The sequence below is a fragment of the Aquarana catesbeiana genome, linkage group LG01 (assembly GCF_042186555.1).
Source record: "Aquarana catesbeiana isolate 2022-GZ linkage group LG01, ASM4218655v1, whole genome shotgun sequence".
NCBI lineage: Eukaryota > Metazoa > Chordata > Amphibia > Anura > Ranidae > Aquarana > Aquarana catesbeiana.
The window spans coordinates 227,671,751-227,688,047 of record NC_133324.1 but is presented as its reverse complement, the minus strand read 5'-3'; the positions used below and the strand labels follow the sequence as shown (position 1 = coordinate 227,688,047).

General features: G+C 43.6%; 1 protein-coding gene across 3 annotated transcripts in view; it reads right to left on the bottom strand.

Moving 5' to 3' along the window:
• Positions 1-16,297, bottom strand: part of TAOK3 (TAO kinase 3) — a 433,972-nt gene that overhangs the window by 287,811 nt on the left and 129,864 nt on the right. For all 3 annotated transcript variants that reach the window (XM_073625563.1, XM_073625585.1, XM_073625574.1), the window contains 3 exons: positions 15,296-15,367; positions 12,557-12,658; positions 1,718-1,763 (listed from right to left, as the gene is read on the bottom strand). In XM_073625563.1, coding sequence (XP_073481664.1) covers positions 1,718-1,763; positions 12,557-12,658; positions 15,296-15,367 — 220 coding nt within the window. The remainder of the gene's footprint in view (positions 1-1,717; positions 1,764-12,556; positions 12,659-15,295; positions 15,368-16,297) is intronic.

The window sequence follows — 16,297 nt, the reverse complement described above, 5'->3', positions numbered from 1 at the left end:
CTCTGAATGAAGGAGCAGAGCGGCACCTTTAGAGCGCAGCACTGTTAGTCTGGAAAGGGAAGTGTTAGATGTACTAGCATATTTAAATACACTAACACATTGAAGCCAAATACCAGCTAACACTTTATAAGCAGTTGCACCACACATTTTTTTCCCTTTTGGGATAAAGGTTTTACACAAATAAACTATGATCATTGTAAAACATCTCCTGTCAGTGTTAAATGGTTTGTCTCAACCCTCTAACTGCTACATCTGCAAGAGAGCTTGTTCTTTTGAAAAACAGACCTGCTGGCTGGATCCCTAGGTGAAAAAAAATGAAAAAAAAAAGCCAAAAAAAAGAAAACGAATGCAGCTATTACATCCAAAAATTGATAAGCTGCAGTATAATAAAATGTTTTCTTTTTCCATTGAGAGATAAAATATTGAAATATGTTTTAGCCAAGCAGAATAAAAATAGGTAAGGACAGCTAGCAACAGATAAGACATAACTTAAAACTCCTAAACAGCGAATAAGACATATGACGGTTTATATAAGGAGAGCCTACTCACAGTTCTCTGTGCTGTTGCGGTGTGCTAACGTACAGTGCAGCATCCAGTTATAAATGGGCTGTCAAAACATTGAGGCCATAGCCCAAAAACCACCCAAGAACCCCCCCCCCCCCCCCCATGTGCTGCAGTACTGCCTGCTATTCTAACAGTGCATTAGAGAGCTAGTAACAATGGCACACAATGCAACACAGATAAGAAGAACAGCAGTGCACAGTCTGAGTGTTGTAAAACAGATTTATTGTGGGGAAAAGACAAATAGCAACTTACACTGACAGTTAAGACCAGGCTCATTACATAGTAAGGACCTCTGAAGGACAGTTTCACAATAGGGAACCTCAGACCAGTATAGAAATACTGAGCAAGTTGATTCAGTACAATTATTGCTGCACTTAGTTTGCTGCCCTTTGGTTTGTTCTCTGGGTCCTGTCCTGCAGGTGTATCCATCCACTCGCTATTTCTATCCTGGTCTGAGGTTCCCTGTTGTTGTAAGACTGTCCATTGGAAGCCCTTACTATGTGATGAGCCCGATTTAGCTGTCACAGTGTGAGTTGCCATTTGTCTTTTCACCACAATAAATCTGTTATTATACTATACTCGGATTGCGCACTGCTGCTGTTCTTATCAGTTTGCCTAGAGATACTTTAGTCTTCAGAGATGCTGCATCTGGTGCCTTGAGATCAGCGGAAAGTTACCCTGAATGCTCCAATTGGATTCTATGAACTTTTTGCGGTTCTGCATACACATGTATGTACACACGACACTTATTGCTCCATATACTCCATTACTACTATATACACAATGCAACACACCAATACTCATGTGCTACCTTGCATTACATGGAATGCTTATTTTAATAGGGATTACCATAATGCACCAGTGTGAATGGGCCCTGAATCTTGGACACCATGGCGGAGTGTCATACAACAGTGTGCTGCAATTTACTTTTATGTTTGCAGCCTCTCAATTCCCAAAAAACAATGTTGATTAAACATCGCAAATGCTAATGGTATATAAAACTGTGGCTCACACAACTTTATTATCTTTGTAGTCAGTGCTCGATTATAATATAACATTTATTACTGAATATATTTATCCAATTGTTAATAAATATTTACTATAACCAACTTCATTGCGATGCTTCACAATAGTCAAGTAACTCTTCTCTTACCTTCTAACAAATCTGAAGCAGATCCCAGGCAGTATTCCATTACCAACTACAAGAAAGCACAAAATGTGTTAAATCAGATCTTGTTGATAACATACTGTACATATGTTAAAGGCCACACTGACAAGTTCAGAGAACTTGTGAAGTCGCCCTGGCGAAACGCTTAAGGCGGGGTCTATACCGGTGACAACATACCACACATGTGAGGCACATGCCAGCACGGCACTGCCAGGTCGTTTAAGCTTTGTGTGTTAAAAGAACTTTTACAAGTGACTGTGAATGGGTGCATTCCCTTTTTTTTCACACACTCAAACAAATTTTTATATATATATATATATATATATATATATATATATATATATATATATATATATATATATATATATATATACACACATACACACACATTTTCTGCCGGAACGGCATTCCGCCACCTCTGGCAGCCCTGTCCTCTCCCCAGTCACTGAACACAGAAGGCGGTAGAGGACGAAGGCACTACTTTCTTCCCCCACCAGCTTCTGTGTCCTATTGTCGGGACATGTGTAAGTCAGTCAGTCCCCACACTGCGACCGCTGCATATTTAATTTTAACTTTTTGTGGAGCTTCGGGAATTGCGGCTTCCATCCCGCCCTGCCCGGCGGCTCCCATCCATTCCGCCCCGCGGCTTCCATCCCGCCCTGCCCTGCGGCTCTCATCCCGCTCTGCCGTGCCTCCCTGTAGCTGAGAGCCGAGTGAAGTGTTCGGCCAGAAAAAAGCCTGCATGCTCAAAACGGATCAATGATAGCTACACCGCAAGCTATGGAGAAGAGGTGAGTGCACTGCACTAAGAACTATGGAGGAGGGGGGGGGGGGGGGGCGAGTGGCATCTGCAGGGGAGGTGAAAGCTGTGGACAGCAGTGGGGGTGAATATGTGAAGGGGGGGGGGGGGTGAAGTTGTTAAAGCTGGAAAGAGGGAGAGGTTGTGCAAAGTGAGAGCTGAGTAGGGGGGGGGGGGGGGTCAGTGGCAAGAGCTTGTAGGGGGGGGCTGGCAGGTTGTTTGAAGGTGTAGTTGTGGACTGGAAGTGTAAGCTGTAGATGCGGGGGCTGCAGAGTTAAGTTGTTGACAGTGGGTACAAAGGTGAGTTGTGGGGGTGCCAAGATGACATGTGGACAGGGGTGCAGAATTGAGAAGGGACAGGGGAAAGAAGACGTGTGTTGCGGACAGAGAGAGTAGCGAATCGGGGGAAGAAGTGGTGAGCTACAGGGGAAGAAGAAGTGAGCTGTGGATGGGGGGGGGGGGGGGGAGAATAGGAAGTGAGCTGTGGATGGGGGGGATAAGAAGTGAGCTGTGGAAGGGGGGGGGGAATAAGAAGTGAGCTGTGGAAGGGGGGGGAATAAAAAGTGAGCTGTGGATGGGGGGGGGGGATAAGAAGTGAGCTGTGGATGGGGGGGGGGATAAGAAGTGAGCTGTGGATGGGGGGGGGGAATAAGAAGTGAGCTGTGGATGAGGGGGGCAATAAGAAGTGAGCTGTGGATGAGGGGGGCAATAAGAAGTGAGCTGTGGATGGGGGGGGGGGGGGAATAAGAAGTGAGCTGTGGATGGGGGGGGGGGGGATAAGAAGTGAGCTGTGGATGGGGGGGGAATAAGAAGTGAGCTGTGGATGGGGGGGGGGGATAAGAAGTGAGCTGTGGATGGGGGGGGGGGGATAAGAAGTGAGCTGTGGATGGGGGGGGGAATAAGAAGTGAGCTGTGGATGGGGGGGGGAATAAGAAGTGAGCTGTGGATGGGGGGGGGGGATAAGAAGTGAGCTGTGGATGGGGGGGGATAAGAAGTGAGCTGTGGATGGGGGGGGGGATAAGAAGTGAGCTGTGGATGGGGGGGGGGATAAGAAGTGAGCTGTGGATGGGGGGGGGGAATAAGAAGTGAGCTGTGGATGGGGGGGGGGAATAAGAAGTGAGCTGTGGATGGGGGGGGGGAATAAGAAGTGAGCTGTGGATGGGGGGGGGGGGAATAAGAAGTGAGCTGTGGATGGGGGGGGGGGGGGAATAAGAAGTGAGCTGTGGATGGGGGGGGGGGAATAAGAAGTGAGCTGTGGATGGGGGGGAATAAGAAGTGAGCTGTGGATGGGGGGGGGAATAAGAAGTGAGCTGTGGATGGGGGGGGGGGGGAATAAGAAGTGAGCTGTGGATGGGGGGGAATAAGAAGTGAGCTGTGGATGGGGGGGAATAAGAAGTGAGCTGTGGATGGGAGGGAATAAGAAGTGAGCTGTGGATGGGGGGGAAATAAGAAGTGAGCTGTGGATGGGGGGGAAATAAGAAGTGAGCTGTGGATGGGGGGGGGGATAAGAAGTGAGCTGTGGATGGGGGGGAATAAGAAGTGAGCTGTGGATGGGGGGGAATAAGAAGTGAGCTGTGGATGGGGGGGAAATAAGAAGTGAGCTGTGGATGGGGGGGGAATAAGAAGTGAGCTGTGGATGGGGGGGGGGTAAGAAGTGAGCTGTGGATGGGGGGGGAATAAGAAGTGAGCTGTGGATGGGGGGGGGGGAATAAGAAGTGAGCTGTGGATGGGGGGGGGATAAGAAGTGAGCTGTGGATGGGGGGGAATAAGAAGTGAGCTGTGGATGGGGGGGGGGGGATAAGAAGTGAGCTGTGGATGGGGGGGGGAATAAGAAGTGAGCTGTGGATGGGGGGGGAATAAGAAGTGAGCTGTGGATGGGGGGGGGAATAAGAAGTGAGCTGTGGATGGGGGGGGGGAATAAGAAGTGAGCTGTGGATGGGGGGGAATAAGAAGTGAGCTGTGGATGGGGGAGAATAAGAAGTGAGCTACGGATGGGGGGGGAATAAGAAGCGAGCTGTGGATGGGGGGGGGGGAATAAGAAGCGAGCTGTGGATGGGGGGGGGAATAAGAAGCGAGCTGTGGATGGGGGGGGGAATAAGAAGCGAGCTGTGGATGGGGGGGGGGATAAGAAGCGAGCTGTGGATGGGGGGGGGGAATAAGAAGCGAGCTGTGGATGGGGTGGAATAAGAAGTGAGCTGCAGACGGGGAAAGAAGAAATGAGCTGCAGACGGGGAAAGAAGAAATGAGCTGCAGACGGGGGGGAAGAAGAAATGAGCTGCAGACGGGGGGGGGGGGGGAGAAGAAATGAGCTGCAGACGGGGAGCATAGGTCATCTGTGGACAAGGTTTGCAGAGGTGAGGTTTGAATGGGGGGCACAGAGGTGAGCAATAGATGGTTACATTGGGGGATATATGCAAGTACTGTCGCTTTTTTTTTTCTGTGCCATGTGTGATACACACACCTAATCACTGCAGAGTACACTTTATTGAGCCCTGTGTGTTATGCGCTCCTTAGTGCCGCACTCTGTGCCTTTTGGGCCTACGTGGATTTGGCGCGGTTTTACTTTTCTCCCCATAGAACGACAGAATTGGGGGTGGAGAGTTGGCTGGGGAGGGTGAGTTCCTGCACCTTTTTTCTGAGTAAAAAAGCCCAGCATAATTATATATATATATATATATATATATATATATATATATATATATATATATATATATATATATATATATATATATATATATATATATACACACACACATATACACATACATACATAGGGGGGCTTCCCCACAACCTGAACCAACAAAGGAAGGAGACTGGGAGAAAAAAAAAAAAAAAAAAGTACACTGAAAGAGAGTATACATGTGGATATATCAGCGTATAAGGCGCATGTGACTTGCATGCTTGTGCATGGGGTCCATACCTTCTGGTGAGTGTGGGCACAAGAGGGGTGCACAGAAATGTGTCTGCACAGCACATACAGCATCTCACAAAAATGAGTACACCCTCACATTTTTGTAAATATTTTATTATATTTTTGAATGTGACAAGACTGAAGAAATTACACTTTGCTACAATGTAAAGTAGTGAGTGTACAGCTTGTATAAATTTGCTGCCCCCTCAAAACTCAACACAGCCATTTATTTATGTCTAAACTGCTAGCAACAAAAGTGAGTACACCCCCTAAGTGAAAATGTCCAAATTGGGCCCAATTAGCCATTTTCCCTCCACGGTGTCATGTGACTCAGTGTGACAAGGTCTCAAGTGTGAATGGGGAGTAGGTGTGTTAAATATGGTGTAATCGCTCTCACTCTCTCATACTGGTCACTGAAAGTTCAACATGGCAACTCATGGCCACGAACTCTGAGGATCTGAAAAAAAGAACTGTTCCTCTACATAAAGATGGCCTAGTCCTAGGCTAGAAGAAGATTGCCAAGACCCTGAAACTGAGCTGCAGCACGGTGGCCAAGATCATACAGCGGTTTAACAGGACAGGTTCCACTCAGAACAGGACTTGTCATGGTCGACCAAAGAATTATAAACAACCGTGAGGGGACCTCTGCGCTACTACAAAGGTGGCACATAAAATACAATAAAGTGATCTATAGTGTATTGCTGCAAAATCTATAGTCCACACCAGACCACCACAAAATGAGTATATAAATAAATGATTTCGCACAGAACACTTTTTAACAAAAAACTTAATACCATAAATATCTAGTGTCAAACAGTGCATTAAGTGACTGGGTGGAATGCTCATCAAATGATCCCATCCAGGGGATCAAGTGCAACACAAAAAATGCCCAATAAAGAGATAAAATCAATAGTGAAAAAATAAATTAATGATTGCCCAATGCGGGATGGTAAATGTAAGTGGCCAGGTATTGGTCAATACATACATGAACATACATGTGCTGCTGGTGACTGATAAAAGTTCATTAATAGGAATATATCATCAGTAAATGTGCAACAGTGATGTTTAAAGTTCATAAAATATTTTCCTTGATTGCAGTGAGAGATATCAACATAGGTGCTCCTTGTGCATACGTGCTCACAGTGCCCTTACCTTAAAGGGCTTTGATAAAAGCCTTAATTGTAGGCGACAATGATGTTGGTTATGATGAATGCTGCTGGATGATGGATAATTGGGTGTCATCAGATAAACGTCCTTGGTAGATACACATCAGGCTTGCCTCAAGCTCTCAGGAGTCATGCCAAAAAGAAGGAAACATAGGGGGGCCTCCGATAGTGTAGTATAAAACCGAAGATTTTATTGAGATAAAAAGGCACTATACATACAGTGCATACAGTGATACAGTGTGAGGCGGCGAGCCGCCGTCACCCAGTACAAAACTTCCGGTCCGCGGGAAAAAACAACCGGGTCAGAGGGTACTGGAAGGCAGATGCGTCGGCTAGCAAAAGAGTTCAGTTCCTACGTGTTACGTCACGTGACCTCGTGACGTAACGCGTAGGAACGGAACTCTTTTGCTAGCCGACGCATCTGCCTGCCAGCACCCTCTGACCCGGTTGTTTTTTCCCGAGGACCGGAAGTATTGTACTGGGTGACGGCGGCTCGCCGCCTCACACTGTATCACTGTATGCACTGTATGTATAGTGCCTTTTTATCTCAATAAAATCTTCGGTTTTATACTACACTATCGGAGGCCCCCCTATGTTTCCTTCTTTTTGGCATGACTCCTGAGAGCTTGAGGCAAGCCTGATGTGTATCTACCAAGGACGTTTATCTGATGACACCCAATTATCCATCATCCAGCAGCATTCATCATAACCAACATCATTGTCACCTACAATTAAGGCTTTTATCAAAGCCCTTTAAGGTAAGGGCACTGTGAGCACGTATGCACAAGGAGCACCTATGTTGATATCTCTCACTGCAATCAAGGAAAATATTTTATGAACTTTAAACATCACTGTTGCACATTTACTGATGATATATTCCTATTAATGAACTTTTATCAGTCACCAGCAGCACATGTATGTTCATGTATGTATTGACCAATACCTGGCCACTTACATTTACCATCCCGCATTGGGCAATCATTAATTTATTTTTTCACTATTGATTTTATCCCTTTACTGGGCATTTTTTGTGTTGCACTTGATCCCCTGGATAGGATCATTTGATGAGCATTCCACCCAGTCACTTAATGCACTGTTTGACACTAGATATTTATGGCATTAAGTTTTTTGTTAAAAAGTGTTCTGGTCGACCAAAGAAGTTGAGTGCACGTCCTCAGCATCAAATCCAGAGTTGGTCTTTGGGAAATAGATGTATGAGTGCTGCCAGCGTTGCTGCAGAGGTTGAAGGGGGGGGGGGGGGGGGGGGGGTCAGCCTGTCAGTGCTCAGACCATACGCCACACACTGCATCAAATTGGTCTGCATAGCTGTCGCCCCAGAAGGAAGCCTCTGCTAAAGATGATGCACAAGAAAGCCCGCAAACAGTTTGCTGAAGACAAGCAGACTAAGGACATGGATTACTGGAACTTTGTCCTGTGGTCTGATGAGATGAATGTACTTGGTTTAGATGGTGTCAAGTGTGTGTGGTGGCAACCAGGTGAGGCGTACAAAGACAAGTGTGTCTTGCCTACAGGTAAAGCATAGTGGTGGGAGTGTCATGGTCTGGGGCTGCATGAGTGCTGCCGGCACTGGGGAGCTACAGTTCATTGAGGGAACCATGAATGCCAACATGTACTGTGACATACTGAAGCAGAGCATGATCCCCTCACTTCGGAGACTGGACCGTAGGGCAGTATTCCAACATGAGAATGACCCCAAACAAACCACCAAGACGACCACTGCCTTGGCTTAAGAAGCTGAGGGTAAAGGTGATGGGACTGGCCAAGCATGTCTTCAGACCTAAACCCTATTTGGACATTCACTTAGGGAGTGTACTCACTTTTTTTGCCAGCTGTTTAGACATATGACATAATATATGACATAATGGCTGTGTGTTATTTTGAGGGGACAGCTAATTGACACTGTTATACAAGCTGTACATGCACTACTTTTCATTATAGGAAAGTGTCATTTCTTCAGTGTTGTCACATGAAAAGATAACAAAAAAATGTACAAAAAGTGAGGGGTGTACTCACATTTGTGAGATACTATAATTGATTTTCTGGCACACGAGACTGCACAGGTGTTACCACACTAACAGGGATGAAAGTGTAGGGCTGCAACTAACGATTATTTTCATAATCGATTAGTTGGCCGATTACTGTTTCAATTAATAACCTTAAAAAGTAGTGTGGTGTATACCGTATTTATCGGCGTATAACACCCACTTTTTTCCCCTTAAAATCAGGGGGAAATTGCGGGTGCGTGTTATACGCCGATCCCCTGCGATCCTGAGCTGCCAGATCTTCAAAATCAACAACCGCGATTTGAAAATGGCGCCACCGGCGCCGAAATACACAGAGTCGGCTCTTCTCGGCCACTTTCGGCTTCACTCGAGCGCCGCCCTAACCTAGCCGAGTGTACTCGGTTAGGTTCGGATAGCTCCGCTCACAGTCACGCCCATCCTGGGCGGGACTACGAGTGGAGCCGAAAGTGAACGAGAGCCGCCGAGAAGAGCCGAGGACCGGCTCTGTGTATTTCGGCGCCGGCGGCGCCATTTTAAAATCGCGGTCGGCGATTTTGAAGCCCAGGATGGCAGGGGATCACAGGATCCAAGGCTGCACTGAGGCAAGGCTGCACTGAGGCAAGGCTGCACTGAGGCAAGGCTGCACTGATGGGCATTTAAATGTAAGTTTTTTTCCCTTCAACTTCCCTCCTAAACTTGGGGTGCATGTTATACGCCGATAAATACGGTAATTTAGTTAATATGTAAAGTTTAAAAAAAAAGGACATTTATTCCTAAATATATTATACGCAGGGGTAAATATAAAATAACCAACTATATAGTTAGGGAGTAAAATCTTTAATCCACTCTGAGAATAACAGACAGAAGAGATATACTCTATATACTATTAGAGGTTGAATCTGGACTCGGATCAAATTTTTTTATTTACAGAAAAAAAAAGTTCTAGACTGTTTTGCAGATTTTCAAACAGAACTGTAATATTATATTCTTTTCTGCAGCTTCTCCATTGAAGTATATTGAACCAAAAAAGCACTGTTTTGCATTGAAAAAGGTCCTTGACCCTTTCCAAATACACAGCAGCTGAAAAAAAGCATAGATGTGACCGTTAAATGAACTGTAGTACATTTCTGCAAAAAGCACAAAAAAAAAAAACCACATGGGTGGGAACTAGGCCTAAGACATTTAGTAACATAATAGTTAAAAAAAAAAAAAAAAAATAGCACTTTGTTTTTTTTACTGTGCAACAGTGAAAGTAATGTTTACAGTAGAGATTATTTGCACTTTTTGTACTATAAAGGGCTAATTTTAGCTTTTTTGACCCCATTATGTTACTGGCCGATTAATCGATTATGAAAATATTAATCGATTAGTTGTCAATTAATCGATTAGTTGTTTCGGCCCTAAACAAGTGTGATTATCTGATATCCATTGGGTTTTTTTAAGCATTGGAAGGACTATGAGAACTGCCTATTTCTGTGGACTACTGTTAATAGAGCCGTGGCCAAATATTTTCAGAATGACACAAATATTAATTTTTACAAAGTCTGCTACCTTGTTTTTTATAATGGTAAGTTGCATATAGTCCAGAATGTTATGAAGAGTGTTTAGAAGAATTGTAATTCATTGCAAAGTTCCTCTTTGCCATGAAAATGAACTTAATCCCAAAAAAACAGCAAGCACCAGGACAGTCTCCTACAGTTGATTCAGCTGCGGGATCAGGGCACCACCAGTGCAGAGCTGGCCAAGGAAAGGCAGCAGGCAGGTGTGAGTGCATCTACATGCACAGTGAGGTGAAGAAGATTTTTGGAGGATGGCTTGGGGTCAAGAAGGGCAGCAAAGTTGTCACTTCGCTCCAGGAAAAATCATCAGGGACAGACTGATAATCTGCAACAGGTACAGTGATTGGACTGCTGAGCACTGGGGTAAAGTCGTTTTCTCTGATGAATCCCCTTTCCGATTGTTTGAGACATCCAGGAAAAAAACCTTGTCCGAAAAAGAAAAAGGTGAGCACTACCATCAGTCCTGTGTCATGCCAACAGTAAAACATCCCGAGACCATTCATGTGTGGGGTTGCTTCTCATCCAAGGGTGTGGGCTCACTCACAATTTTGCCTAAGAACACAGCCATGAATAAAGAATAAAACAAAAACATCCCCCGAGAACAACTTCTCCCAAACAAACGAGAATGGTTTGGGGACAAACAATGCCTTTTCCAGCATTATGGAGCACCTTGCCATAAGGCAAAAGTGATACCTAAGTGACTTGGGGAACAAAACATGGAAATTTTGGGTCCTTGGTCAGTAAACTCCCCAGACCTTATTCCCATTGAAAACTTGTGGATCATCCTCAAGAAACGGGTGAACAAAAAAACAACCCACAAATTCTGACAAACTTCAAGCATTGATTATGCAAGAATGGGCCATTAGTTAGTATGTGGCCCAGAAGTTGATTGACATCATGCCAGGGCAAATTGCAGTGGTCTTGAAAAAGAAGGGTCAACACTGCAAATATCAATGCTTTGCAAGTTTGCATAAACTTAATGTCAATAAAAGACTGACATTTCTGAAATGCTTGTAATTATACTTCAGTATACCATAATAATAAATATATATCTGACAAAAAGATCTAAAAACACTCAGGCAGCAGACTTTGAAAAGTAAGATTTGTATCATTTTCAAAACTTTATTCTAAAAAAAAACCCTTTATTCTCAAAAAACTTTTGTCCACAGCTGTATGGCACCACATCTATATGATACATGCATGTTTGAGGCCAGGTTCACAGCATGGGGTCTGATATGTGTGTCTGTTCACTGGTTCAGGTGTGAATCAGGTCCGACTTTTTGCCTGAATTCGCACCTGAACTGGACCCAAAGACGCACAGGACCCTTCTGCAATCCAGACCGTGGCCCCCCCGGACCTGTGTGAACTGGCTCCATTGAGAGCTAGTCACACTTGTCTGTCATGCGAATTGGATGTGGTGAAACCCGCATCCAATTCACATATATGTGAACCCAGCATTCAGGAGTAATAGCATTGGATGCAGCATTTTAAGTAGTATTGTGATAACGCATGGATTGATATAAGCTAGACATAATAACTTAAAGGGGTATCGTTGAGAGTAGTGTTTTCAACCCTCCAATTGCCACATCTGCAGAGGATCACCAGATGAAAATAAAAGAAAGAAAGCCTAAAAAAAGAAACCTAATGCAGCCATCACATCTAAGAACGGATAAGCTGCAATATAATAAATATTTGATTTTGGGTTTAATACCGCTTTGAAGAAATATGTGGGCTACCATTTCTAACCTTCTTCCAAAAAATGCCAACTGTGTGGCTGTCTCTGGCTTTAGTGAATGTAGGGGACCCACATGACAGACAATGAGCATTTTCAGTAGGCTCTCAAAAGAGAAAGCTTACATATATTTTTGTGATGACAGGTGGACCAATCAACTCAGATTCCCACAACTTTTTAGATGTAACAAATAAGGAGTGCATTCAATGTGTCCCCGCTTTATCTTTATATGATCAGAAAACTAATTCTTAAGGGATATTAAAAAAAAAAATACATGACTACATTACATGCTGATGTGCAAACATGACAGAAGGTCAATAAACACCAGATGAATCTCTACCAAGCAGACAGAGGTAGGAATGTGAAGCTTCTTATTGCAGACAATTACTAAATAAAGTAAAGAGAGTTTTGCATATGCTTTGTGAATGTGGGAATTCACCATTTCATTATGAAGACTGCTCATTCTCAAGGATTGCCAGATTAAAATGTTGTCATTGTAGCCATAGTGAACATTTTAAGAATTAGCCTGTACATTTAAATATAGGAAAGCAATAATAGTTATTGCCAAAACATATATTAAAGATATTCAGAAACACATTTTCTATCACCAGTGAAAAATCCTGCCTTGCTTACCCAAGCGGTATGTTCTTTCAGGTAGCACCCTTTGTATTCTATTGTGTTGGGATGTTTCAGCTGTTGAAGAAATTTCACTTCCTTCACTATGTCCTGCCATTTCTGTTTAAAGACAATGCATAAAAGGTACATTATTTTAACATTTAAGTCCAAAACCAGCACAGGTACAGACAACAATTAGGTCTTTTGGCTTTAGTCTTCATGCACACTAGTGTTTCTCATATGCTATAAAAATGCTGGGTATAAAACGCTGGTAATATAGCCTTTTGTAGAAGCGTTTGCATTTTATTAGCGCTTATGCAGGCGGAAAAAAGCTCACAAAACACTATTAGTAGCGTTTAGCAGCATTTCTGCTGGAAAAAAGCTCCAAGAAACAAATTTGTTTTCTGCTCCTAGATCCTGAAGCTCAAAAAAACACCAATAGCCTAAAGTAGTGTTTGTGGACACATAGGAATAACACTATTTAGCTTCCAGGAGCAGAAAAAAAAATTCTAACAGCTTCTAGAAGCTTAAAAAAATGCTAATTTGCATGGAGCCTTAAAGTGGTATTAAATTGGTTGTAAGGGCAGAAAGGTTTTTTAACTTGAAGACGGAAGTCCCTTATCTTTTTTTTTTTTTTTTTTTTTTAAGGCCCCCCAGGTGGGTTATGCTATAATGTATTAGTATGCACAGCATATTAGTTCATTATGGCAGACTTATCTGTTATATGATGTCCTCCAGTACATAGCTGGGACTGATCCGACGGGTCCCCCAGCGCTTCCATCCATGTCTCATGCTTTTGGCCACTTGATAGGCCAAGCCGCGATAACGCCACTCCCGCGCATGCGCACGGGAGTCACCTCACCATGGCACGGATGTGGGCCATAAATGTTAGCTGAACTGTGCATGCACGGCTCAGTGCACATGACAGCTGACCGGCAGAAGGATGCATTTATGGCAGAAGAGACCAATAGGGTCTCTTCTGTCATTAATACCCTGCCTGTCAGCCATTTGTTGACAAACCAGCTTTACTTCCACTTTAATGCATTCTATGCATTAAAAAAGGTACAAAAACCTTCTAAATGCAGCTCCCTTACCACACACACACCTACCTGAGCCAGTCCAGCAATGTGCCCTAATGTAGAAGCTCTCTAGGCTATCTCCCTCAATGGCTCAGAGACAGCGACTCCTGCTGCTGTCAAATACAGCTACTGACAGAGTGGCGGTGGGGCTGAGCCATGTTCTGTGTGTCTATGGACATAAAGACACAGCATGGGAGCAAGCCCGTAAGAGTGTCCCCATAGCAGGCAGCTTGCTATGGTGGCACTAGGTGGGGGGAGGGCGGGACGTAGGATCAGGGCTGCTCTGTGCAAAACCATTGCACAGAGCAAGTATGACACATTTGTTATTTAAAAAAAAAAATGTGAGCCTTTACTATATTTTTGAATTTTTTAAAGTACATTCAGCAGCTGGATTTAATAGTGGCGTGTAGTATGCAGCTTCCAGTATAAGCTACTGCCATGACTATTGCCACAAATTTCTGGTTTCAGGATGGCTTCTTTTACTTGCAGTGTCCTATGGAGCCACTCTTGCATGCAGGGATTAGCGTTTTATCTCCCTACAGTGTGCATCAATAGAAACACACAACCTCATAACACAGTTATCTCTCTATAGTGTGTACTGTACTTGTCTCAGTCCAGAGCATTGTCATTTTCATCTGCTGCCTGGCTCCTCTGCCATCAGCAGTCACTTTTGACAAGTTTTCCTGACACCAAGAGAAAAAAGGTGACAGGGAGGGAGCATCAGCAGACATTTTGATTAACAGTCTCAGTTAGGTTCCTGTGTGAAGGGGCGTGTCCCTTCCTTCCAATCAGCTTTCACTGAGCTCTACAGAGTGCATCTTCAGCTCCCTGCTTTGTGAAAGCTCTGACAAGAAGAGTACTGCAGATAGACAGATACAACTCATGTAGGAGGATTTGTTTCATCTCTGTGAATCACCTGAGCCGGGTCACTTCACTGGGTATATGTGAAGCTTAACAAGCTCTGTCACTCTTTCCTGTGAAAGCTGAAAATTCAGGAAAGCAGCACTGAGAAGCAGGAGCCAGCAGCATTGAAAGTTGTAAACTGGAAGTTTTACTGAGGAATCTTTATTCTATTTTGCTCAATGTGGTAGACTATAAACACTGAGGGTTCAATACTACAGTATTTTAGGATTACTCTTTTACACCTATTTTATGCACTTGTATGTATCTACACACACTTCACTACAGACAGTTCAGTTCTTACGGTATCAACATAACACTGCAAATTGAAATTTAAGTACTGCAGTTACAGCTTGCATGCAGTGATACCTGCTGGTAATTTTGGGTACTGCACCACCACTAAAACGATGGTGGTTAGATATGAAAACTACTTTTCCCTTGGCAGAACACAGCCTGCCAAACAGTAACTGAAATACAGATCCCATTTTATTTTAAAAGAGCAGTATGAGATTGGGGACCACTCAATGGGTCTTACACTTACAAGACTATGGCAATTAGGCATTAAACATGTCAATGGCCATAAGATGTTATTTTTACTTTTCAAAATATTTTTCCAAAATGAAAAACTAGCTCAAACTCATGTGCCGTTCCAACCCTATAGGTTGACCATTTTTCATCCAAAAAGTGATGGCATTACAAATACCAGAGAGTAGTCTTCTAGCTAGTTACCGGAGGGGAGCCTGTTCTACATACCTATTGTAGCAGAAAAACTTCTTACCTCATTCATCTGTTTCCCACTATAGGACATCTTCTTAATAGCAACCACTTCGTTATTTGTAGAGTTTGTAGCCTAAATGAAACCACAAAATATGTTTTAAACGGCTAATTATTAAAAGATGCTAAAAATTATTTAAATTGCATAATTTATTTTATCGCATGATAATTTTCTAAGAAAAAGAAAAAGTTTAAAAAGGATAAGATTCAGGATTATGATCATTTCTCCTGAGCTAGTTTCAATATGGATCTATCTATACACACCATTCATGACCATGCACTTTGCAGCAGCTTTGGGAGCTTGCAAATCTCTTTAAGTAACGCATACACCTCTTTCCCCATGCTAGTACACAACATATACCTCTTTACCCATGCTAGTACACAACCAGCTTTCATCTGGCTTTTTTTACCCAGGTCAAATACACTTTGATCTCAACTCAATCTATGCAGCAGACCTGGGGATCTGGTTGCACAGACCAAGTTGAGATCTGAGCACATATGAACTGTTAATATACAAAGTCAACGTCTGGTAAATGAGCCTTCTTAGTTGTGGATTGGTACACAGGAGGAATAGATGTTGCTACCAAAGTTGACAATCATTGCTCAAACATGAAATCTTTATTTATGTGAAATGGGCATTTAGCTATCGGGAGCCTTAAATCTTCAGTCATCTTATTTCATCACAACTTGCGGTCTTAAAATATACACCACTTAAACTCAGTTATCAGCCTGGTGCTCCTGGTATTTTAGGCTGTATTCACACCTGAGCGTTTCGTTCTCAGGCAGAAAAAAGTAGTGCGTTTTTACCTCATTTTTTTCCCGCAATTTTGTAGAGGTCAACAGTCACCAATGTAAAAAAGCAGAAAAACGGGGCATGGCTTGGACTTCCATGTGAGAAGACGTGTCTCACAGAGACTCCAGACTCCGGATCAGAAATCATCCTGAAGTGAGCCCGATCTACCGCTACAATAGACCGGAAACTCCGCTCCCGGCGTGGGGCTACACC